Below are 25,478 nucleotides of genomic sequence, written 5' to 3'. Positions count from 1 at the left end.
TGTTTACTGGCTTTTGTAGGGCAAAGCCTAACACCTTTGGTCTTTTTTGTTTCCTGGCTAACAGCAGAGCTAGTCCTTGGAGACTCCTGTTGGGTTTTCCTCACCACCAGTATTAATGTATTCTACAGAAGGGAGGAGATCCGGATTTTAATCAAGAAACCATTCTACTTTATTTTACATGAAAACCTCCAAAACAATGCTGGAGGAGTCTTTTCCTTTTCTCCAGAATTTTAAAAAGCAAAGGTCTGATTTATTTTCAATGCTGCATTACAAACATTTTATGATTATTTTTAAAAAGAAAATACAACAGCTCCAGGACAAGAAATTTGAATGGTGCTTAGGACAAGACTCAATCAATGGAAAATTTGTTTCACATATAAAGATCATTATTTGTTTCTCTAAACATAGAATCATTGCTGTTTTAAAGTCAGTTCCATCAAAGTGCAATTCATATTAATACTATCAATTTTTGCCTTATATAAAACATTTTCTTCGCATCCTACTGTGGTAGTTTGCAGCTGAATGGCAAATTTTATGGGGATAAAAAAATTAATTCAAGTACATATCAAATAATTTCAGAGAAAAAATATAGACTCAAGAAGGGAAGGCCATGTAAAGTAGATAAACAAATCACATTCCAATTGAGGGTATTTGGGTTCATTCAGTATCACATTTGTCTTTGCATCTCTTGCATTTCTCCATTTATGCCATTTTATTAAAGCTCCAATTTACCTACTTCATGGTGTGTTTGGGGAAAAGTCTGACAGGTAAGTTGGTTAATGAGACGTAGCTCTGGAAACAAGCAAGGCCTTGCTAAATGGAGTCTAAATGATGGGTGACTAGAAGTTTAAAGCCATAATGGAATTGATAATTTCTTTGACAACATTACAAACCATGGTAGGAAAGTGGAGCATATGATGGTGTCACTACAAGTTACTGTGTATTTGTATACACACAGTATACAGTTTTATTCTTTATGTTTATTCTATTACGTCCTATTTCCCGCCCACTGATCAGGGCACAGTGACTCTTCCTCTTTAAGTGAGCCCCTCCTCCCTTTAGTATAGGTGCTAAGGAATCTACACTGCAGGCTCAGGTGTGCCTGGCCCTTGGCAACCCCAGCCACATCTGATAGTATCAATATTAGCCCCATCTCCACTAGGGGTAGGAAGTCTAAACCAGCAGTTCTCAAAGTGTGGCCCTGGGACCAGCAACACAGGCATTTCCTGGATGTGGTAGAAATACAGGTTCTCAGGCCTTGACCAAGACCTACTGGATGAGAAACTTGGGCTGGGGCTTAGTAATCTGGGTTTTAATGAGCCCTCTAGGTGGTTCTGATGTTCATTCAAGTTTAAGAGCCAAATTGGTCTTAACTTGTTCTGCCCTGTATCTATCTGTCTGGATTTACTTCCTGGGTGCCCAGAAATCTAGGAACTTCAGTTTTTCCCCATTAGTTTTCTCATGAATGGGTCTCTGGTCTCTCTGACTGGGTTTCTGCCCTGATGTCAGATTTATACTCTAGTTCCCAGCTGAGATCATCACCTTGCTCACTAGACTGGAACCCTGTCAGCTCAATTCCCTAAACACATCACAGTCCTGCCTTTACCCATCTCCCTCCTGGCTGGTGGCCAAGTCTGGCACTGAATTGGTTGGGCCATTTGGAGCCAGTTCCCATTGGGGCATCTTCATGACCTGGCCGCCCCATGCTGTGCCCCCTGGCAGGCTGCCATAACACTGGCCGGGCTGACTACCAGGCACTTCACCCCTGGACACCAAGGTTCACATTAGTATCCTTCCTTTCTTACTAGGCCTTGTCCTATAACCTGGATAACTATCCTAACCTGTTTAAAGCCCCACTATAATACTCCCCTCTCCCTGCTGAACCAGATGTTAAGGGGCTGCATAAGTTATGACACCTATTTGACGTCAGTGGATGCTTTTGGAAAACACTAGAAGAGAGCTAGGTAAATACTTTAGGATAAAACAGGTTACTGATTTGGGGACAACTTCTTTTAGGGTAAAAAAAGAAATAGTAGAAAACAAATTATATTTTATTGCTTTAAGGAAATCCTGATATCACTACTTTATGTTCTGAATATTTTAACTCACCTGATAGGGTATTTAGTACTTTATTTTGTGGGGACCAGCATCCTCTACCTTGGTTTCCAAGCCCTAATATTTCCATGCAAGGATCTACCTACTGAATTTTATTTTCCAGAAACCTAAACACACCACTGTCTTACTAACAGTTCACAGGAGACCCAGTGCTATAGAGTTTAATGCAATCTGTGTACTCATCCATGGGAGCCTACAGGTAACAACCACTGTGAAAGAAATTGCAAGTCACATTTATGTGCTTAGGAAGTAATTCAAGAACCTTTTAAAAACACTCTCTATTCACCTTTAGTCAAAGCCTTTTTTTGTGTTTAGCAATATTCACAGTACTTCAAGAAGCCTTTTTTTCTTAGAATTTGGTTTAATGCATAGACAGTTGGCCTGGTTTGAGCATAAGTTTTCCTATACTAAACTTGTAAGACCTGCAGTAAATAGTGATTGAAAGTGTTTACATTTGTGGTTGTATTCATTTAACTTTTCATGAATTATGTATTCAATCCTACTGTGTGCCAGGCACTATACTAGGCGCTGTAATAGCAGACTCTTGACTGTAAGAATCTTCTTGGAAGTCCTTTTCCAGTCAGATGGATCTTTACGTGTTGAATGTAGTAGGTATAAATTTGTCTTATAGACAATGGGTAGGAACCAGGAAGTGATTGCATGATCATCAAAAATGTATAGATTTGAGAAATAAAATGTGATTTGCCTAAAGCACTGTTGTTACCTTCTGGGATATGAAAATGAGGACCCAGGTCACAAGAACATTAAATAAAGACAGCCACACTTTAAAATAGTTTTACCCATTTTCACAATTGACACCAGCGACCCATTTTTGTCAAAACGTCTGCTCCTCCCATACTTCAGGTTTATAGTAATCATCTTCCAGAACTGCTTACTGGAGGGCCACTGACTGAAGCCTTTACCCCCTTTTCCTGTATGAAAGTGTCTAACTTGCACCTATAGCATCCCTCTGGCTAAGCATATGGCTCACTAAGCAAGTATGTTTAAGCATTTCCTATGTCCCTGTTGTAAGTGCTGTAAGGAATTAAAAAACAATAAATTCACTTTATCCTTCATATTATAGCTTTTTCTATATCAGTCCAACTGGATTGTATCTTAAGGACAAGACTTGTGTCTTATTTTTGTAAACTCCATAGTATACCGAATTGTACTGAATACAGATTGTTGAATGGAATAATTGATAGATGAATAAATAAATTTCTAGGGACAGACTATAAACATACATCATCCTAGGATTTGGAAGCCTTCTGGATAAGTCAGTGTGGTTGGTACTACGTCATTCTGTTTCACCCGATGGTTGAAGGTCAACTTGACTGCCGGGAAAGTTAGGTTAGGACCTGCCATTGTACTATTGACTAAGTCAGCAATACCAGAAATTGAACAGCGCAGTCATGCCTCGTAACGATTTCCTTTGCTAGACATTGTCACTCACCTGATCTGAAGCCAAGTCAGCATGGGGGTTGTTCCTCCTCCAAATACCCAGACAGTGAAGAACACGAGGAGCAGTGTGGTGGTAAACATCATTTGTTTGGGCTGAGATTCTGTGTTCCGAATAGCTAAGGCAAATGCGATCGCTCCTCGCAAACCTTGCAGGAAAAACCAAAGGAGAAAATAAACACCTTGCAAGTGTCTTTTTCATTTCAATGGATTCATCCTTACAATTTGCTGACACAATTTTTTAATTAATCTTCTTATTTTGAGATAATTATAGATTCATAAAGAGTTGTAAGAAATAGCTGTGTACTATTTCTTCAGTTTCCTCTCAATGATATCATGCAAACCTATATAGCTCAATATCTCAACCAGAATATTGACATTGATCCAGTCAAGATAAAGAACATTTCTGGCTGGGTGCAGTGGCTCACACTTGTAATCTCAGCACTTTGGGAAGCTGCAGTGGGAAAATCACATGAAGTCAGGCATTTGAGACCAGCCTGGGCAACAAAGCAAGACCCTGTCTCTACAAAAAAATTTTTTTTTAAATTAGCCAGGCATGGTGGCATGTGTCTTTAGACCCAGCTATTCGAAAGGATCACTTAAGCCCAGGAGTTCAAGGCTGTAATGAGCTAGGATTATGCCATCAGTCTGGGTGACAGAGTAAGACCCTGGCTCTAAAGAGACAGAGAGAGAGAGAAAAAAAAAACATTTCCATCACCACAAGGATCCTTCGCATTGCCCTTTTATAACCACACCTACTTCCCTCCCACACACTCACTCCTTAATTCCTAACAACCAATAATCTATTCTCTGTTAAGATGATTTTGTCATTTCAAGAAAGATATATAAATGGAACCATGCAGTATATAGTCTCTTGGAACTGCCTTTTTTTAAACCCAGCATAATTTGCTGGATAATCATTCAGGTTGCTGAATTATTGGTAGTTGTTCCTTTTTATTACTGAGCAATATTCCACAGTCTGGATGTTCCACAGTTTATTTTACCACCTGTCTGTTGAAGGATATCTGAGTTGTTTCCAGTTTTTGGCTATTACAGCAAAGGATGCTAAAATTTACATACAGATTATTGTGTGAACGTAAGTTTTCATTTCCCTGAGATATATGCCCAGGAGTACAATCACTAGGTAGTATAGTATTTCCATATTTAGGTTTTTAAGAAATTACTCAATTGTTTTCCAGAGTGGTTGTAACATTTTACATTCCTACCAGCAATATATAAGTCATCCAATTTCTCTGCCTCCTTGGCAGATTTGGTCTTGTCACTATTTTTCATTTTAGCCATTCTGATAAGTATGCGGTGATGGTTTGTTGTGGTTTTAATTTGCATTTTCCTAACAGTAAAATGGTCTTGAGCATTTTGAAATGTATTTGTTTGTTATCCATATACCCTCTTGGGTGAAATGGCCCTTCATGTCTTTAACTCATTTTTAAAAATCGGATTGTTGAGTGTTTATTGTTGAGTTCTGAGAGTTCTTAACAATTCTATATAATGGTCCTTTGTTGGATGCATGGTTTGCAAATATTTCCTCCCACTTTGTGGCTTCTCTTTTCATCATCTTAAAAGAGTCCTTTGCAGAGAAAAATTTTTTAATTTTGATGAGGTCTAATTTGTTGATTTTGCTTTTTATAAATTGTGCTTTTGCAGTCATGTCTAAAAACTCTGTGCTTAGCCCTAGATCTCAAAGGTTTTTCCCTATTTTTTTCTGAAAGTGTTACAGTTTTACATTTAAGTCCATGATCACTTTGATTGAATTTCTGTATAAGGTGAGAGGTTTAGGTTGAGGTTCATTTTTTCACCTATGGATATTTAATTGCTTCATTGAATTGCTTTTGGAACTCCATCAAAAACCAGCTGGGTATATTTTTGTGGGTCTATTTCTCAGTTCTCTACTTTGTTCCATTGATCTCTGTGTCTGTCCTTCTTCTAACAGCACACTGTCTTAATTATTGTAGCTATATAATAAGTCTTAACATTGGGTAGAGTGATTCTGCCCACTTAATTTTGTTTTCAAAATTGTTTTAGCTATTCTAGTTATTTTGCCTTTCCATAACGTTTTAGAATAATATTGACTGTATATACAAAAGAAACTTTCTGGGAACAATTACTTTTTAAGAATCAAATGTGTCAGACAACAAAGAAAACTAAGCTTATGGACCACTGAAAATTAACTACTTAAATGGCATTTAAAATTACTCTAGAATGATTACATAGTTTTAAAAAGTCTATAAACTAGTATATTAAAACCTGATTTTTCTTCTTTTACTTTTTCTTTTGTAATAATATGCTAACTGCATTTTTATGAATCCATATTAAATATATTTGCAAGAGGTATTAAAGATGAAGGGCTGGGCATGGTGGCTCATGCCATAATCCCAGCACTTTGGGAGGCTGAGGTGGGCAAATCATGGTGTCAGGAGTTTGACACCAGCCTGGCCAACATGGTGAAACCCCATCTCTACTAAAAATACAAAAATTAGCTGGGTATGGGGGTGCACACCTGTAGTCCCAGCTACTCGGGAGGCTGAAGCAGGGGAATTGGTTGAAGTTGGCAGGTGGAGGTTGCAGTGAGCCAAGATTGTGCCATTGCACTGCAGCCTGTGTGACAGAGTGAGACTTCATCTCAAAAAAAAAAAAAAAAAAAAAAAAGAAATACTAGAACTTGAAGTTGAAGTGTGATGACACTAACAAAAATAGAAATTTAGACTTGGAAGAAGAGTAAATAAAAGCACAACTAGTAAAGGAAAGGAGCTAAAATGGAAGGTCTCTCTTGGGCAACACACGATGTGCAAGACATGTATAGTCCCTGTTATATTGTGTAATAGGACAAATAAAGATTTAATGACAGCGAGTATAACCCAAAGAGGTAGTGATTTGGTTATTTTTATTGAAAGGTTTAAATCATACATATACAATTTCAATGATCTACTTTTTATAATATTTATTATAGCATTTAGGTTTCTAAATTTCTAAATCTGTATTCGTACATTAAAGGAATTTTAAAAAGTAGATACAGGGCAGGATGAGAAAAGCTATAACCATACTGGTTTTTGTTTCTAGGTTCTCAACTTAGAATATAATGCTCCTTTCTTATCTCCATGCTGCGACTATTCAAGAGACAAGTGGCATAACACAAGATCCACAGGATTCGACTAGAGAGACTTAATACGTTTTGCCTGAAACAAGGAAATCTCTGAAAGAGAGAAGAACATGCACTCTGATTATAAAATACCTTCAAGGAACAAAATGTAATGGAGGAAGGAAATTATTCTAAACCTCCTTGTAGACATGGAAATGGCCTATAGATAAGGAAGATACCATTTGAAGTAGATATTAATAAAAAAGTTCTTACACATCAGAAATTCTGAACACTTGAGATGGTTGTACTCAAGAAGAAAAGGCCCCACCAGAAGTATGAGTGCATTCACACCCAGCTGGGGATAAGAGTGGGGATATTAATAACCCTTAGTACTGGCGACTATTTTAATAGTGTTCTCACCAGGAAATACAAATGGGATCATTAGGGAATGAGAACTCAAGGAAACAGTCTTACAATAGACTTCTGTATCTGAGGAGAGAATTTATAGGTCAAGGTAAAGCTCCTAGCAGTGTTTAGTCACAGTACAAGATTAGAGCTAGAAAGTGAACTTTCCAGCTGGGGGAGGGGGTGGCTCCCACCTGTAATCTCAGCACTTTGGGAGGCTGAAGGAGGTGGATTACCTGAGGTCAGGAGTTCAAGACCAGCCTGGCCAACATAGTAAAACCCCATCTCTACTAAAAATACAAAAAGTTATCTGGGCGTGGTGATGGATGCCTGTAATTCCAGCTACTATGGAGGCTGAGGCAGGAGAATCACTTAAACCTGGGAGGTGCGAGGTTGCAGTGAGCTGAGATCGTGCCATTGCACTCCAGCCTGGGCAACAAGAGCAAAACTCCAGCTCAAAAAAAAAAAAAAAAAAAAAAAAAGAAAAGTGAACTTTCCAATTTCTCCTTTCCTCAAGCTCATAGTGATAGGTCCATAAAGCAGCACCATGGCAAAGTACATAATGTTAGAAGTATTAGACAATGAGTGGCTAAGTATTAATAGTTCTCATTGATATAAATATTTGTAGTTATTTTAACTTTGTGTCTTTGTGACAAAGATGAGAAACTAGAATAAAAATTAAAAGTTGCAATAACATGCCTACTATAAACTCTTTCATGCTGGATATTAAGGGCAAGGAGGTAAGCAATCATTAATCTTACTAAGAATGTTTAATAATGTATTGTTATTATGTTAAACTAGGGTAACTATGCTCTTAAATCTAAATTATCTATACATGAGCAATTCTTGGTTTAAAAATATACTCAAATATATGTTATGCTGACTTCTGAAACAACCTATATCTATATATAGAATACCCTATATTTACAGGAGATGCAATGTAGAGATTTCAGAAACAAATGGAAAAGTACAGCCACTGTCTCGTGGCAGGTTGAGAAATATTGTTAATTGGGGCCAAACCCCAAGATGTTGAAAAGAGGATGCCTTCTCAATGCTATAACCACCTGAAAAAACATAGATACAGGGTGGTTTTAGAGATGGGATCATCTGTCCATAGCCCTGGTAACATGTGGCACACATGGCACTGTGGCACTGGAAGCACGGGGATGGACATGAGAATGGTGAGGCTGCCAGGTGGACAAAGTGAAGCTAATGTAGAACTCCAGATGAGGTGGACTATTGTCTATGTCCTACTCATTCTTTATGACTCTGAAGTTGCTTATCACACATTTGGAGCCTAGATAAATGTAAAACCAATGCATTCATTGGTTCATTTAATGTACATGTATTGATTACCTCCTATGTAATCAGATCCTATCTTCTTAACGCTATGGTTTTGGGCAATAGAGGATTTTAGGATTGAAATAGATTATTAGGGTACCAGGAAAATACTAAAAATGAAAAATGAATATTGACTTAGGATTTTCTTTTTAGTCAAACATTATTTCCAAAAAACCCAAGCCATTTCTTTTAAAAACTCAAGAAATCTAGAACTTGTCAAAACTTGTATTTTGTATTGTTTTATGGATACTTTGAGTTTGAGTCTTTGGGTTTTACCTTGCTTTTTCTCTTTGTTTTGGCCAACTAATCAAAATAATTTTATACGTTTGAGGGTTGATAGACTATACCATTTCATTTTAAATGGCTTTACTTTGCAGAGATTTTGACATATTTCATATGCCCAGTTAGAAATTTAGCATCACCTTGGGGAATAAAGGAATTACCTGCAATTAAATGTGGTTTCATTTAAAATTGGCCTCTAAGGGATTCTTATGTTAATTATGTTGATGTTCTATTCATAACAATAGGAAACTATTGAACCAAGGAAAGCTTTCTAGCAGGCACTCCTGCTGCAGAAAATGTGCAGCTTCCTGTTTATCTTTAAAGGGCAAAAGTGAAGCTTTTAATCAATTACAAATTTGCAAATGTGTTCTGAATAGGTGAAGATCAGACATAGCTAAACTTAAATCACAGGAATATAAATATTTCTTAGGGCATCTTTATTGAAGGTGCAAAGCAATAAACTAAAAGCATTTCCTGAGCACTCATTATATGCTAAGCTTTATCCCAGACACAGTGCGAGGATGACAGAGTTTGGCTGCTCTGCTCCAGTGTTCATGGTCCTATAAACATGACTCTTTTAAAAGGGAAACTGTAAGAACGTGTATTAGAGATGCGAAAGAGGATACTTTGAAAGTACGGTTTGATGAGGAAAAAGATTGCTATACCTCATGAGGCCCAAATCGTGACCATTGTCATGAACTGATGTGCAGCATTTAAGGCACTGAAATAAATGGTGAGGCAAAAGAGACCTTTGCGCATATAATTTTCTATGCCCAAATCTTTTTTTCTCATCTAAATTTTCTCTAGTTCTTTCTCCTGTAACCCTCACCAAAACTTCACCAAATTCCAACTGGTCTTCAGAGCTCAAATGAGACACTGTTTTCTCCACAAAGCCTCCTCTGACATCTGGGTCTGGGTTAGGCTGGGTTATATTCCTAACACAATCCATGTTTGCCCTATCAGAGCCCTTATTACTATACATTGCAATTGGCCAGTTCTGTTTAGCTATGACATCTACAGCAATACTAAGCATACAGTAGGCATTCAATAAAGATTTTTCTAACAAATAAATGAATGGACGAATTTTCTGATTCTTCAGTAATGTCAGGTTACATACATAGATTAATGCAATGGTTTCGGAATAGTTTCTGCAAGTTCAGTTTCAGCCTTTTTATTATTTACTGAGATACTTTAAAATCTTATTTTGAGAGTCAAGAGTTCTGGTATCTGCCCTCAGGCCTGCCCCACAGGCTGCATGACCATAAGCAGGTTACCTCATCTAGATTTCTGTTACCTCATCTCCAAATGGAGGTTTACAACTAGACTTGTTTTTTTTTTTTTTTTTTTTTTTTCACTAAGTGCACATCAGAATCACGTGGAACTTAAAAATATATGTAGTCACTCACGCCAGCATCCCGACTAGAGATTCTGATGCAGCAGAGGACGAGGTACATGAGAGCCCAGCTCCTCTCATTTCCCACTGCACCACCTTGGCCCAAGACCCATCTCACAACCTTCCTGTGCCCCGAACCACTCTCTGGTCTTGGCCTCAAGCCTCTATTCTCTTCTTCTTCCAGTCCATCCTGCTGATGTTCCTCAGAACAGCTTCCTCAAAACCTAGCTTTATGAGGTCATGATTCAACTCAGCAAGCACAACCCAGTAGCTTCCCATAGCCCAGAGATACCTTTCACTCAGAACCCCACCCTACTTTTCCTGTATACTTCCTCTTCTCCATTGAGAACTTCCATAAGCAAGACAGGTTTCTCTCCTCCCATAAACTACTGTTATCCCCACCTCTGTGCCATGGCCTCACCATCAATTCCTTGCTTTAGTGCTGGGTTTCTGCCTTTCCTTTGTACTTCTCCAAACTTCACCCATTTGAACGATCTTTCTTCCCTCATCCCACTCCTATGAAGTTTTCCTGGAATACTCTAGTCCACTTTGTTCTCTCTTTCTTAGAAATCTAATGAAACATACTTCCCATGCCACTTGTATTATTAAATCATTGTCTGAAATGAATCAATACTTTCATGTGGTCTTTTTCTCCAACTCCCAGTTTTTTAAAAGTTTGGAGTTATATCTTCCTTACATAGTTCTTAGGTTTTGCATAATACCCAGAACACAAAACTCAGTAAATGCTTTCCAATTGAACTACTGCAGTGGTTTCAGGCCCTCTAGATATGGGATGGTGATATTCACATATTCATTCGCTGATTAATTCATTCAGGCGGCAAATAAGACCTTAATTTAAAGGTGCTTCTAGATTATGTCAGGTGGTATGAAGAAAACCAAAGTAGGGTAAGGGGATAGAGAGTATTTACATGTGAGGGGAGAGATGTTAGCATGGTTAGGAAAGCCTTTCTGGTTAGGTGACATTTGAGCAGAGAACCTAATAGAGGGAGAAGCCATCTGGGTATCTGGAGGAAAAGCGTTCTAGGCTTTGGGAATAGTAGGTACAAAATCCTGAGGCCGGCCTATGACTGGTGTGCTTAAGCTGTGGCAAGGAGGCTGGTGTGACGGGAGTAGGATAAACAGGGTGGAGCTGGGAGGCAGTAGAAGGAGATAATGCCAGAGAGGTGACATAGCCAAATCATACTGGGCTTTTGAATTGCAAGACTTTTGAATTTTATTTTGAGACAGAAAACTTTAGGAAGGTTTTAATGCTAGATAGTGATAGGATCTGTTCCGTGCTTAAAAACTCTGACTCTGATAGGAAAACAGGCTGGTGATAGGAGGCCAGTGAGGAGGCTGCCATTTTAGTCCAGGCAAGAAGCGAATGCAGATCAGACCACTGATGACAGCACGGTAGGTGCTGAATGTCTGTCAGAGGCTGATGTCTGTTGATGGGTCAGATGAGGGGGATGAGGGGAGAACTCAGCACTGGAAGGATTGGGGAACCTAGCGGAAGAGCATGTTTGGGTGTATAAGGGCGATCAAGGGTTGTGTTCCCACCATATTACATCTGAGCTGCCTATTAGTCTTCCAAGCAGAGAGGCTGAGTGACTAGATATGAGTGCGGAGTTCAGGGGAAAGGTTAGGATCTTTTACTGAAGAGAGTGGAAAGATATGAGGATAGCTGGAAGAATGAAAAATGTAGGAATTGAAAAATGTACGAAGATGTTTATTTTGAACCAGATTTGTTCTTGCCTTGAGGCCTTTGTACTTGCAGCTTCTCCCACCTGCAGTGCTCCCCTGAGTCATCCCTTGGCTGTGCCCATCATCTCAGTCCTCAGAAGGGCTGCCCTGACCATTAGATCTAAATGCTCTCACCTTCACCCAGGTTTGTTTTTTTTTTTAGACAGAGTCTCGCTCTGTTGCCCAGGCTGGAGTGCAGTGGCACAATCTCAGCTCACTACAACCTCCGCCTCCTGGGTTCAAGTGATTCCCTTGCCTCAGCCTCCCGAGTAGCTGGGACTACAGGTACACACTACCACGCCTGGTTATTATTATTATTTTTTTGTATTTTAGTAGAGACAGGGTTTCACCATGTTGGCCAAGATGGTTTTGATCTCCTGACCTTGTGATCCGCCCGCCTCGGCCTCCCAAAGTGCTGGGATTACAGGCGTGAGCCACTACGCCTGGCCGTTTGTTTTTCATTGCACTGATCACCATTGGAAATGATCTTGTTTATATTCTAGTCTTTAAGATCTGTCTCTCTATGCTGGAAAGTATGCTTGGTGAGAGCTGACCTCTGGTTTGCTGCCTCTGCTGTGGCATTTCTAGAGCTAGATGGCGCCTCTCATAGCGTAGGTGCTCTGCAAGCATTGGATGAATGCATAAGAGAATGGATAAGAGGAGGTCATTTTTGTGTTTAAAAGCACAATTGGAACCCAAAAGAAAATGAGCAGTAGATGGTCAGGGATGCAGAACTATCCCTGATAAATGGATCTATCTTTTAAAAGAAAAGTCCTTTAGATGCGTTATTTTGCTGCCTGTCTTTCCATTTGGGACACGATCCATTGCAATTCCTTTTTTTCCCTTTCACTTCGAATACTCTGAAGAAGTTGATTGAAAAGATTTAATACAGTCTTATTATTAATCAAACCCTGGTTTGGGTCTAGAATTGAATTACATTTCATTTTTACCCTTACTGGAATCCTGTGACCTTGCAAAGGTACCTACTTTCAGCAAAAATGTCAATCTGATTTCAAAATGTTCCAGGATAATGCAATCTTGCTATGTGGTTCCATTTTCAGTTTGACATCATTTTATCACATGGAAGTGAAGCCAACAGATTGTTTTCAGTGGGAAAATCTTCTGCATTCAAAAATAAATTGAGTTTTTCTGGAAACTAAGCCTGTGTTAGACAAGTAGAGCTTTCCCTCGTCTCTCTTCCTAAACTTGAATCATTTAAACTTAAGGCTACTAAGAAGAAATGTGATATAACTTCTGTGTATTTTTACATAAAGAGAAGTTTGTTTTTAGAAGCCCTGGGTAGCCAGAAAGGGGAATTGTAAATAGGATTAGCTCTGTCACAACTCTGAAGTCAACAAGCACAGATGCCTCTGGCTTTGGAAGTTTGTTTTTATGTGGGTAAGGCGGATGTGATAGTAAACTGTGGAATAATCAGAATAATCCTCATTACTAGCAGAGAGTTTCAAGAGAAAGGCTAACATAGATCAGAAGAAAGTCAACATTCTGGGAGTACCCAACTTATGGGCAGCTTGTGTTCCAAAGATCAATTTATCAATTTTCTGTTGAGGCCAGTGGTTTTTTTAACTGGAGTGATTTTGACCCCTAGGGAATATATGGCACTGTCTGGAAATAGTTCTCATTGTCCACAAAGTGGGAGGGAAGAGTGGGGAGGCGAAGGTGCTACTATTATCCAGTTGGTAGAAGCCAGGGATGCTGTTAAACATTCTGCAATATACAAGACAGTCTCCACAACAAAGAATTATCTGCCCCAAATGTCCATAGTTGCTGGGGTTGAGGAAACCTAGCATAGGTTTCCAATTTGGATCTGGAATTGCTTTTTCCCATGTGACATCATAAATAATGACAATATTCCTACTGTAGAGGGCTATTTTGGCAAATATGGCGATCTATCCACCAAAATCTATTTTTATATGGTCCATGATGTGCTGTTATAACTGCATAAACTATATTTTCTAGCAGCTCTTGCAGCTAGGTACAGTCATGTGACTGGTTCTCACCAGTAAAATGAGAGCAGAAATGATGTGAGTCACTTCTAGTCCAAGGTTTTTAAGCAGCAGCTTCTTATCCTTGGCTTTCTTTCTCCTTTCACTAGCCGCATATAAATCATGAAGTGGTTCCCAAACGTTAGCTGTATCAGAATCACCTGAAGGGCTTGTTCAATGCCTGCCCCTGCCCCAGATTGCAGGGCTCTATTCTGAGAGTGTCTGACTCAGGAGGTTCGTGGTAGGTCTGAGAAGCTGCATTTCTGACAAGCTGCCAGGTGATGCCAAGACTGCTGCTCCATGGACCACACTTCTAGAATCCTTGCCTTAGGGAGTTCTGAAGTCATAAGATGGAAGCAGCCTTGTTATATCTGAATCACCATCTGCAGAAGAGGCATCCCCCCGACCCCACCCAGTTCCATGTTAATATGTTAATATCAACCCTGGCCTGTGACATCAACCAGAAAGCAATGGCTACTGTGATTAAACTGTTGAATTTTGGGAATCTGTGTGTCACAGAAGCTTACATTATCCTATGGTTCTGTGTCTACCTATGCTATGTGTCTCTGTAGAATCACAGAATATTTTTTAACAGCTGAGGAAGTAGGTGCTGGTAGAGCACCTATTCCAGGTTATCCCTACTGACTCACCTATGACAAAGCTCAAAAATCAAAGAGTAAGAATGTGAGTTCTAAGGACAGTGGAAGAAAATCTCCTTCTGCTTCCCTAAGCAAAGGGTCAATCCCAGGCAGTGCGCTCAGCGGGTGTTCAGCCTCTTGCCCACTCCCTAACTTTCTGTGTCTTTCTCTTGCTCTAGCTCTGCCCCTTTCTCCAGCATCACTGGCACTTGGGGCTTTCATTTGGCTCCAAATTCTCCCCAAGCCACCCTAATCTAAAGTGATGTTTTTGACTCTCCAGTGGAAACTTCTAGCTCCTTGGGCAGCCAGAATGAGCTTCATGCCAGGAAGAAGGCAATTGGAAGAAATCTGTTAAGGAAGGATAGCTCACAATCCTTCCTGACAGGAGTGCATTTTGAATACTTGTTAACACACATGCTTTCACTTTGACTTGTGGAATTTAAAACAGCTTCAAGAAAGTGCAGTGAAATGTTTCAGTCACTGTAGGAAAGGTGGTGCGAGTGACCAGGTTCCTCTAAGAGGAGAGGAAGCCTGTGAACGACAGACAGGGCACGCACTTGCCCTGGGGTCTCCTCCTTCCCTCACATGGAACCCCCAGTCCTCGCAGGTGCTTCTGGAGCAGTCTTCCAGGCAGAGTCAGCAGGAGGCTGGGAGGCGGGGCTGGGATCCTGCCCTACTCCACAGAGGCTGGGAAGGACTTGGCTGACAAAGCAGCATTTGAACCTCTCCAATATATCAGAAATAATGCTGAAAATTCTTAAATTCCTTAACGACCCTATGGATGGATACTTAGCACAAGGCATTTTAAAGTCTAACTGCTTCTTGCTCATTTGCACATATAATTTATTTGAGTCAATTTTACTGACTTCTTTTGAACTCTGTCCACAAAACCTGAGGGCAGAATTAGAGGGATTTGTGCCTGGCACAGATAGACTAATTTTTTGAACAAGGTTTGCTTGCATTAATAGTTTTCTAAGGTTTTGTCTACCCAATGCCAACACAAGCAAGCAATTAATAAATAAATTCAGGCAGAATACAGGGAAAATAATGTAGTCCATTTGTTTGCCTCTGGGGACATGTTAATTTGGTTAAAACTCTCAGATGTTTGTGATATCTGTGACACTATGGATAGCCTAAAAATCTAAATGTACACAGAAGGCTCCTAAACACAGGGAGAGGTGACACACATTCTGGACTGTCTCCTTTTATTACTCAGTTCTCTCAGAGGCTGGCACGTTCCTGTTGTATGCACCACCTCAATACATAGGACAGTCTGATTATCCACAAAATCTTGCTACTATCTCACACTCAATAAATGTCTAAGTAGATTGTGACAATTTATATGTGTGAACCTGTCGGGAATGGGGGGGGACAATATATTTTACTCACAGTAACTGGTATTTTGAGTCACAACATTTTTTATTTTTTATTTTATTGTTTTAGAGACAGGGTCTCTCACTCTTGCCCAGGCTGGAGTGCGGCAGTGTGATCATAGTTCACTGCAGCCTCCCACTCCTGGGCTCAAGTGGTCTTCCCACCTCAGCCTCCTGAGTAGCTGGGACTACAGGTGAGCACCACCTCCCCTGCCTAATTAAAAAAATTTTTTTTTTTTTTGGTAGAGATGGGGTCTTGTTATGTTGCCTAGGCTGATCTCAAACTCCTGGCCTCGAGCGATCCTCCCGCTTTAGCCTCCTCAAATGCTGGGATTATAGGTGTAAGCCACCATGCCGGGCTTGAGTTACACATTTTGTTTCATGTATTAATGCCAAAAGTAAGTCACTGCTGGAACTAAAAGTAAAATATCAATGATTGTCCTTAAATGGAGGGAGGAGAGCAGGAGCCATGGGCCTCTGTCTTCTACAGGGATGTCATGAGCCCTTAGCTTTTACCTTAGACTGTCCTCAGTAGTGATTTGACAGTCAAACCTTCTTTGGAATAAAACCCTCAGTCTCTGATAGAATGTTTTTCCTGACACCAGGTGTGAGATTCAGTCCTATCTCTATGAAAGCACTAAAGGCCGTCTTGTCATCTCTGGTGGTTAAAGAAAGTAAAAGAAACTCCCATTTTGAGTGTCTCCTAGGTAGCAGTTCCTGTGCCAGGCGTATTTTAAATATAGATTCTAGTTTGGTTTTCAACACTGATCATTTAAGGTAAGTATTAATATCCCCATTTTACAGCCTAGGCCACTGAGGTTTGAACAGGATTCATCACACAGTTCCAGGTGGCTGAGCCAGCTTCAAAGCCTGAATTCACTGTACTTCATCAAAACAGTAGTTCCCATCTAAAAAATATTATGGTATGCCAAATAGCAAAACCTAACTGGCTGGTTAAAAATGCCAGAGCAGGTAATTTTTATTGTAAATTTATTTTGGAGCAAAGTGAAGAATGATGATGCTTGGACTTAATAATGGGAGAAAACAAGTGTATGGGGCGGGCCACAGTTCTAAGCTATTTCTCAGATATTCTGAATTCATCATTATCACATAACCTTTTCTCAGCATTGGAAACTATGAGGACTTAATGGGATCTGCAATTCATATGGGTCTACTATAGCTGTCTGCTTCGTCACAGCAATGCTGCTTGTGGTTATTCATTATCCAAGATGACTTTTCCTTGTGATTGCTTGACACAGTTGTTAAAACATTTTTTGTGGCTCATTTCCTGCATAAGCTGGTTAACCCTATCCCATCTGGAGACCTCAGAAGACCTACTCCCATTGCTTTGCTCACTAATGCCTGCTCCAAGCTTCATGGGGCACCACCTGGGAGAGATGGAGGCTTAGTGGAAGTTCATCTTCTCAAATGGAGAAAGTCCTGACCCTCCGCCCCATTAGTTTGTTAGTGGCCTTGTACTGGTGAGGAAGAGGCAGTGGCATAATTAAAGACACAAATATGCCTAGGGTGGGAAGGAAATGTAGCATGGGAAGGTAAGAGAACACTGGACTCTAGGCAAAGGGGCTGCAAAGAGGAAAGCCTGGACAAAGGATTCCTGACAGCATGATGGTGTCAAATAGGCTAAATCAAGGGAGGGAAGGAAAGAAAAGTCCAGCTTTTAGAGGGGCCCACACTCTCAGCTAACTCTTGTAGCTACATTTAAAGAAATCTTTTTTCCTAAGCCGAAGTTGAGGTTAGCCTGATTCTTGACTGAGTGAAATGTATAATTTTAGTTAGGTATATCATTCATTCACCTATTTATATACCAAATATTTGTAGAAGACTACTCACCTTCAAGTAGCATATGGGGTGCTGAGATGTAGAGATAAGCATTTTGTCTTCACTAAGCTTTCAGTCTAGAGGGAATACAGGCAGGCAAAACAAAAATCGTGGTACAGTGTGATGACTACTAGGGGAGGAGAAGTATTGGGAGCTATGGAAACAGATGAGAGTGACAGAAACCCAGACCAGAGAAGTTACAAAGGCTTCTTATCAGAAGGGATGTCTAAACTGAGATCCAAAGAATAAAACAAACAAAGCGAGTGAGGGTGGGTGCATGTGGAAAGGGTTCCAGGCATAAGGACAGCCTGAGTGAATAGGGAGGAAGACCTTAGCATGATGAAGGAACCACAAGAAATTCAATAACTAGATAAGCAGCATTATGCTGATCAGATGGCAAATGGAAAAACAAGAGGTGAGGCTGGCATCTAGGAGGGTCTAAAACCAAACAGAATGAGATGGGAGAAATGTATTGAAGAGAGAGGTTCGGAATAAAAACCATGAATTGTGACTATGTTCTGAAACGTGCTTCTCAAACTTCCATGTGCACATGAATTACCTGAAGATCTTGTTACAATGCAGATTTGGATTCAGGGCTTTTAATAAGCTTCTAAGGGATGCCAAAGCTGCTGGCCTAAGGACCACACTTTTGGATATCAAAGATCAAGACAGCATGGAAGCATCGCCTTTACATGGGGACTGGTAATTGCTGTGGGACGGTCCTGGTAGCTTAATGGAGTTCCATTAGCCTGGATAGCCATAGACATAGATTCTTATTTCTAGGCACTGCTGAAACAATGACCTTGGTTCTTCACTTTCATGAGTTTCACTTATGTTTCCTTTCTGGCTGTCATTGATGTCAGCTGGATAAGGTCCTTTGGGGTCAATGTCTCAAATTGGATTCTCACCATGGCTTGATCAGTTGGTCACCCAAAAGACACTGGGAAAGGTGGTCTACACCTTGGCAGGGGCTCTTAAAAACTGCTTCCATAGAACACTGGGGTTCCATGAGCTGCAGAACAGTGCTCCACAAAACTTGAGTAGCAATGGCAGCCTTTTCACAATTGAGAGGGGAACAAGTACATGTTCATGAAAACATTTTCTGAATTTAAAGTTTGTGTTCCATGCCTTTTTCTTAATCCTTTGGTGTCAGCAGTTATTTGAATGTGAATGAGTGCTAGTGCACAACAAAATGAGTCAGGAACATTAGTGGCACAGCCTGGCAACAGTTGGTGTTGTGGTTTTATGGCTATGTGAGCTCATGGATGAAGTTTTGTATAAATCCATGTACTGTGGTCACATTTTACTGGTTCAAACTTTTCGTAGTTTTTGTGATAGGACATATTGGGGTTTCAAAGCCTTCTCAAAAGTGCAGCAGAAGTCAACGAATTTGAGAAGCAGTGTTCGGTGACCTATCATCTGGCTTCTACAACCTTCCCAGGTGCTTTCCTAAACTCCCTCCTGGTTAGATAAGCTCAGCAGCTCTGCACCGTGGCTCTTTAGCCCAGTAGTTCACAGTACCCAAGTCACAGTGGTTTCAGGAAGGCTGCCAGGGCTAAGTTGGGCTTGGCATTTCCCCTCCTTCCAGCAACTCCTGGTTCTTATTTAGTTTTAAATTAAATAAAAATTGCAGCACATAGATTTGAATTAAAACAAGTGGACTGATCTTTGTAATATGCACCACATCAATAGGGAAGCTAATTTGTGCAAAGCACATCTCCTCCTTTAATTTAAACAACAGAGTGCTGCCTCTTTGATTTCAAGGGAACTGAGAGCTGAGGCGGGGCTATTCACTCGTGGCATTAACTAGGGTTATGCTCAAGAGCAACAGGAACAGTTTCAGGGGAGCTTAGCATTCCTCTGAAGTCCTTTGTGCTGGATGTCGCACGATACAGCAGAGCAGTTATGGCCTCCTGGCCTTGAATTTAAAGAAGGTCTTAAAAATGTCTCAGGGTAAGCTCTCCTAATCGACTCTTAACTGCATTGGAGATACCAAGATCAGAATTTGCATAACTTCTCAAGACAGAGGAGACAGATTTCTGACCTTGACACCCATGTGGCATTTTCATGTTCCAAGGCGTCATGTGTGTAGATGATTAGTCTACAGAAAATAAATCAGGTGGGATTCATGCTAGGTGAGTTTCATTGGCTCTAGAGGTAATGGGTGGAGGTGGGGGTGGAGAGGGGCAGTAGAGTCGTCCACCAACAATGTGAGCTTTACTCAAAAACATTACCGAACTGGAGTCATCTACACAGCTTCAAGGCCTTGCTTCAATGCTCACCAAAGGCCTTTCTCACCACCAGGAGATGAGTCAGAAGTAGCTAAATCTTTCTTTCTTTTCTTTTCTTTTTTTTTTTTTTTTTGAGACGGAGTCTCGCTCAGTCGCCCAGGCTGGAGTGCGGTGGCGCGATCTCGGCTCACTGCAAGCTCCACCTCCCGGGTTCACGCCATTCTCCTGCCTCAGCCTCCCAAGTAGCTGGGACTACAGGCGCCCGCTGCCACGCCTGGCTAATTTTTTGCATTTTTTAAAGTAGAGACGGGATTTCACCGTGTTAGCCAGGATGGTCTTGATCTCCTGACCTCGTGATCCGCCCGCCTCGGCCTCCTAAAGTGCTGGGATTACAGGCGTCAGCCACCGCGCCTGGCCAGCTAAATCTTTTTTAAACTTTTACCTCCAGGTACATCCAGATTTGGAGGCGGGTCTGCCTCAGGTTTTGCGGGGCCTGAAGCTTATAAATTTTGAGGCGTACTTTAAGAAAAATAGTACAAAATATCTTACTTATGCAAACTTTATATGCTCATCAGAACACACTGGTAGGGCCCCTCTCAGGATCTTGGAAAGGGCCATGTGAAAGGGATCCTAAAGCTTAAGTTCATTAACTTCACAGAGAATTCACTTCTGCTTGGAAAGCTTCTCTGCCCAGTGCCGAAAGGCATTAAGAAGTTGAGGGTAAAGATAATGGACAAGCATTTATCATATGGTAGGTGTCACTGACTAAGACAGAAATTTTAGGTTCTTATTTGGTCTCTGAACCCCTGAGGTGTGTTGCCTTACTGAATCAAACTTGAGCCAAGCCCAGGTTTCTCTTAAGGGCAGGGCCCTCATCTTTGTCTTGTTCACACAAATACCTACCCAAGAGAGTGCATCAATCAATGTCTGCTGAATGACTATCTGGATGACTGTGAATGAGGAAATAAAGAAATAAATTCACACTCCTTTTTTAGATTGAGTGTCATTGTTTACCTTCTCCAAAGACTTCTTTGCAAAATGTTTTAAGCTATGTGAAGAAAGGCTTCATCTAAACTTATTCATGAAGCAGGCCCACTAGATTGTGTCAGAGGGTTACTAAAGTCATTCTCTTAGTGGATGAAAAAATACTCTAGTCATAATTAAGAAACATTAAACTATATTTATAATCAAATATTCTTTAAGAGGATTGGCTTTTTCTTCTGGGTTGAGCGGGTTTTGCTCTCACACACCCAGAAAAGGCTAGACAGTGTGTTGTTTGATCTATTTTGTTAACCTTCTCCTCTGGCTTATGTTACCTTAAGTTGACCTTTCAAGTGCTTTGTTTTCTGGCAAATATATTTAAAACTTTAGGACCTAAGTAATGTATAGCTATCAGAATTCATGCAGAAAATCAAAGCTGAGTCTGCAGCATTCTCTTTTGAAGAAAAATACCACCCTGCGTGTGATGACCTCACCTGATATGTCACCGATACTTGATGGGGGTCAGTGGGTGCAGTGTAGATCCTGAGCCTAGGGCTGGGAGTGGGTGTTGTCCACATATTGGCTTTGTTGTGAACTGGATGGGGGTCAGGTTTGCATGAGGGACATGTTAGACATGCTGGGGTTGGCCTGGATTAGAAAGGACATGATTTTGATTTAACTTTTGTTCTCATGACTTTGAAGGTAAATCTGAGGTTGTGTTATGTAGAAGAGAACTTTCTAAGTTCAAAATCGAGAGGCCTGGGTTCAACTCAGGGTTAAGAGATTGTGAGCAAGATACCCAAACTCCCCTTGTCTCATTGTTATTATTTTTTAATCTGTAAGAAGAGACCAATAATGGGATGCTGGGAACAGGGCAGAGTAGGAAGTACTAGAAATTTGTTTCCCCACCTAGACAACTATTATACTGGCAGAATCTGTATGATGTAACTATTTTGGAATTCTGGAGTATATTGAAGGATTGCAACTTCTAGGAGAAGGCTTGGGAAGTAATTGTGGTTAATTTTGGCCAATTATAGTTCTTAGCACAGTAGCAAGTATTCCAACCCTCACCCTTCAGCCCTGTGGCAGGCAACTGTGCCAAGTGTTCCTGGAGCAACTTGCAAACAGTTTGCAGGAGCCAGGGTGAGCAAAAAGGACTCTGTTCTCCAAATATCAAAAACCTGTGCTCTGATCACTGGTGCTGGTTCTGATCAAAGAGATGTAGACAAAATTGCCGCCATTGTTATTGCACCTCCCCTTATCGGGAAGCTCCTCCCCTCAGCTGAAGTGATGTCAGGAGATTTAAAGGGCCAACACCCTTTTAATTTTTTCACCTTTGATTTTCTTTTTCTCCTTTTGGGGGCCTGACATTAAAGATTAGGTCATTAAAAAGTAACTACATATACAGAGAAATTAGGAAGTGACTTTGCAAGCCCAAGGAAAGGCATGGGCTTAGAAAGGACCTGAGGAGACCTTATGTTTATATCTCAGGCTGATTCCCAGAACAGAGACAGTCTATAACAACAAAATCAACAACAAACAAACAAACACCCAAATCCAGCAACCCCTGGGAAAGGGGAAATGTGATTTCCAGAGTTACCAAATATTATACTCAAATGTCAAGTTTTTAACAAAAAATAACAAGTTATACAGAGAAACAGGAAAGTATGGCCATTCAAAGTAAAATAAATAAATAAATAAATAACAGAAACTATCCCTGAAAAAGACCTGATGGCAGATGTACTAGACAAAGACTTTTAATCAGACTTCAAAACAACTATCTTAAAGATGCTTGAAGAACTAAAACGAAAATGTGGAGAAAGTAAAAAAAAAGATATATAAACAAAAAGGAAATACCAATAGAGAGACATGAATAGAAACACCCAAGAAGCTTCACAAACTCCAAGCAGATGAACTCAAAGAGATGCGGACTGAAACACTTTCAAACTTTTTAAAGAATGTTGAAAGCACCAAGAGAGAAGGTACTCACACATATAAGGGATCCTTAGCAAGATTATCAGCAGATTTCTCAACAGAAACTTTGGAGGTCAGAAGGCAGTAGGCTGATATAGTCAAAGCACTAAAATAAAAAAATAAAAAAATAAAAACAAAAACAAAAACCACTTGTCAACCAAGATTTCTATATGTGGCAAAACTGTTCCTCAAAAGTGAGGGAGAAATTAAGGCATTCCCAAGTAAACAAAAGCTGGGGAGGTTTCATTATCATTGAACCTATCCTTCGAGAAATCCCTCAAGAGAGTCCTGCAGGGTGAAATTAAAGAATACTAAGTAGTAATTTGAGCCATATGAAGAAACAGAGAACTCAGTAAAGGTAAATTCATGGACAATTAAAAAGCTAGTATTATTACATGGTTTGTAACTTCACTTTTTCTTTTCTATGTGATTTAAGAGATGAATACATTAAAAAAATTGTCAGTATAAGAGCTAATATTATTATAACTTTGGTTTATAACTCCACAGTTTGTTTTCTACATAATTTAAGAGACTAATGCATATTAAAGAATTATTAGTTTGTATTTTTGGTAACACATTGTATAAAGATATAATTCTGTAACATCGACAGACAAAAGGGGTGGGGACAGAGTTGTAAAGGAGGCAGAGTTTTTGTATGTTTTTCATGTTAAACTGGTGTAAATTTAAATTAGAATGTTGTAGCTTCAGGATCTGAAGTGTAAACTCCATGGTAACCACAAAGAAAATAGCTATAGAATATACACAAAAGAAAGTGAGAAAGGAATTTAAACATTTCACTACAAAGAATCAACTAAACACAAAAGGCAGTAGTGCAGTAAATGAGGGACAAGAATGCTGTAAGGTGTATAGAAAATATATTTCAAAATGACAGAGCCTCTTTCTTACCAGTAATTACTTTAAATGTAAATGTATTAAACACTCTAAGCAAAAGACGGGTTTGGCAGAATGGATGAAAACATATGATCCAGCTATATGCTGTCTAAAGAGACTGATTTTAGGTCCAATGACACAAACAGATGAGAAGAAAAGGCTAGGAAAAGATACTCCCAGCAAATACTGACCAAAAAACAGAAGGGAGTAGCTATACTAATATCAGACAAAATAGATTTTAAGTCAAAAACATTTACAAAAGACAAAGATTAATGAAAGTTTCAATACTGCAAGAAGATACGACAATTATAAACAATTATAAACTTTTACATACCTAATGACAGACCACCATAATATATGAAGGAAAAACTGACAAAATTGAATGGAGAAATAGATAATTCTACAACAATAGTTGGAGACTTAAATTCTCAATAATGAATATAATAGCCAAATAGAATATAAGGGAATCGAAAACTTAAACAGTATGATAAACCAACTAGATCTAACAGACATATACAGAACAATCTACCCAATGACAACAACATACACATTCTTCTCAAGTGCATATGAGACATTTTCCAGGATAGACCATAGGTTAGACCACACATTAAGACTCCCTAATAGATTTAAAAAAATAGGACCACAGTGGAAGTTAGAAATCAACAACAGATGTAAAACTGGAAAATTCATGCATTTATGGAAATTAAATAACATACTTTTAAATAATCAATGGATCATGAATAAAATCAGAAGAAAATTTAGAAAATGCTAAGAGGTGAATGAAAAGACAACACATCATACCCAAACTTATAAAACATAGTGAAAACAGTGCTAAGACTTAAACACATACATTAAAAAGCAAGAACGATTTCAAATCAACAACCCAACAACCTAACTTCACGACTTAAATAAACAAGAAACAGAAAAGCAAATTAAATGTAGAGCTAGAAGAAAGGAAATAATAAAGATTAGAGATAAATAAAATAGGGAAAAGAAAAATAATGGAAAAAATAAATGAAACAAAAAAATGGTTTTTGGAAAGATCAATAAAATTGATAAACCTTTAACTAGATGGACTAAGAAAAAAGAGAGAAGACTCAAGTTACTAAAATTAGAAATAATACTGGTGATTTTACTACCAATTCTAGAGAAATAACAAGAATTAGAGAATAACAAGAATAAGAGAGCACTATGAATAATTTTATACTAACAAATTGAATAATCTAGATGAAATGGATACCTTCCTAGAAATACAAAGCTTACCTAGATAAAAGCATGAAGAAATGAAAAATCTGAATTAGACCTACAACTAATAATAAGATTCAATCAGTAATCAAAAAATCTACTCACAAAGAAAAGCTCTGGATTTCCTGGTTTCACTGGTGATTTCTACGAAACATTTAAAGAGAAACTAATACCAATTCTTCACAAACTTTTCCAAAAACTTGAAGAGGAGGAAGCGCTTCTTATCTCACTTCATAAAGCCAACATTACTGTGATATCAAAGTCAGAGAAAGACACAATAAGAAAACCACAGACTGCTATTCCTTATGAACATAAATGCAAAGTTCTCAACGAAATGCTAGCAAATTGAATTCAGTAGCATATTAAAAGAACTATACATGATGACCAAGTGAGATTTGTTCCTGGAATGCCATGTTGTGTACAACACACAAAAATCAATGAGTGTAATACACCACACTAACAGCATGAA

The 25,478-nt window shown here is 39.4% G+C and overlaps 1 protein-coding gene across 1 annotated transcript in view; it reads right to left on the bottom strand.

Moving 5' to 3' along the window:
* Positions 1-25,478, bottom strand: part of SLC9A9 (solute carrier family 9 member A9) — a 592,312-nt gene that overhangs the window by 190,588 nt on the left and 376,246 nt on the right. Inside the window, exon 12 of the mRNA XM_008008833.3 lies at positions 3,569-3,722. Coding sequence (XP_008007024.1) covers positions 3,569-3,722 — 154 coding nt within the window. The remainder of the gene's footprint in view (positions 1-3,568; positions 3,723-25,478) is intronic.

This window comes from Chlorocebus sabaeus, chromosome 15 (genome assembly GCF_047675955.1).
Source record: "Chlorocebus sabaeus isolate Y175 chromosome 15, mChlSab1.0.hap1, whole genome shotgun sequence".
Taxonomy (NCBI): domain Eukaryota; kingdom Metazoa; phylum Chordata; class Mammalia; order Primates; family Cercopithecidae; genus Chlorocebus; species Chlorocebus sabaeus.
This window is presented reverse-complemented; position numbering and strand designations above follow the sequence as displayed.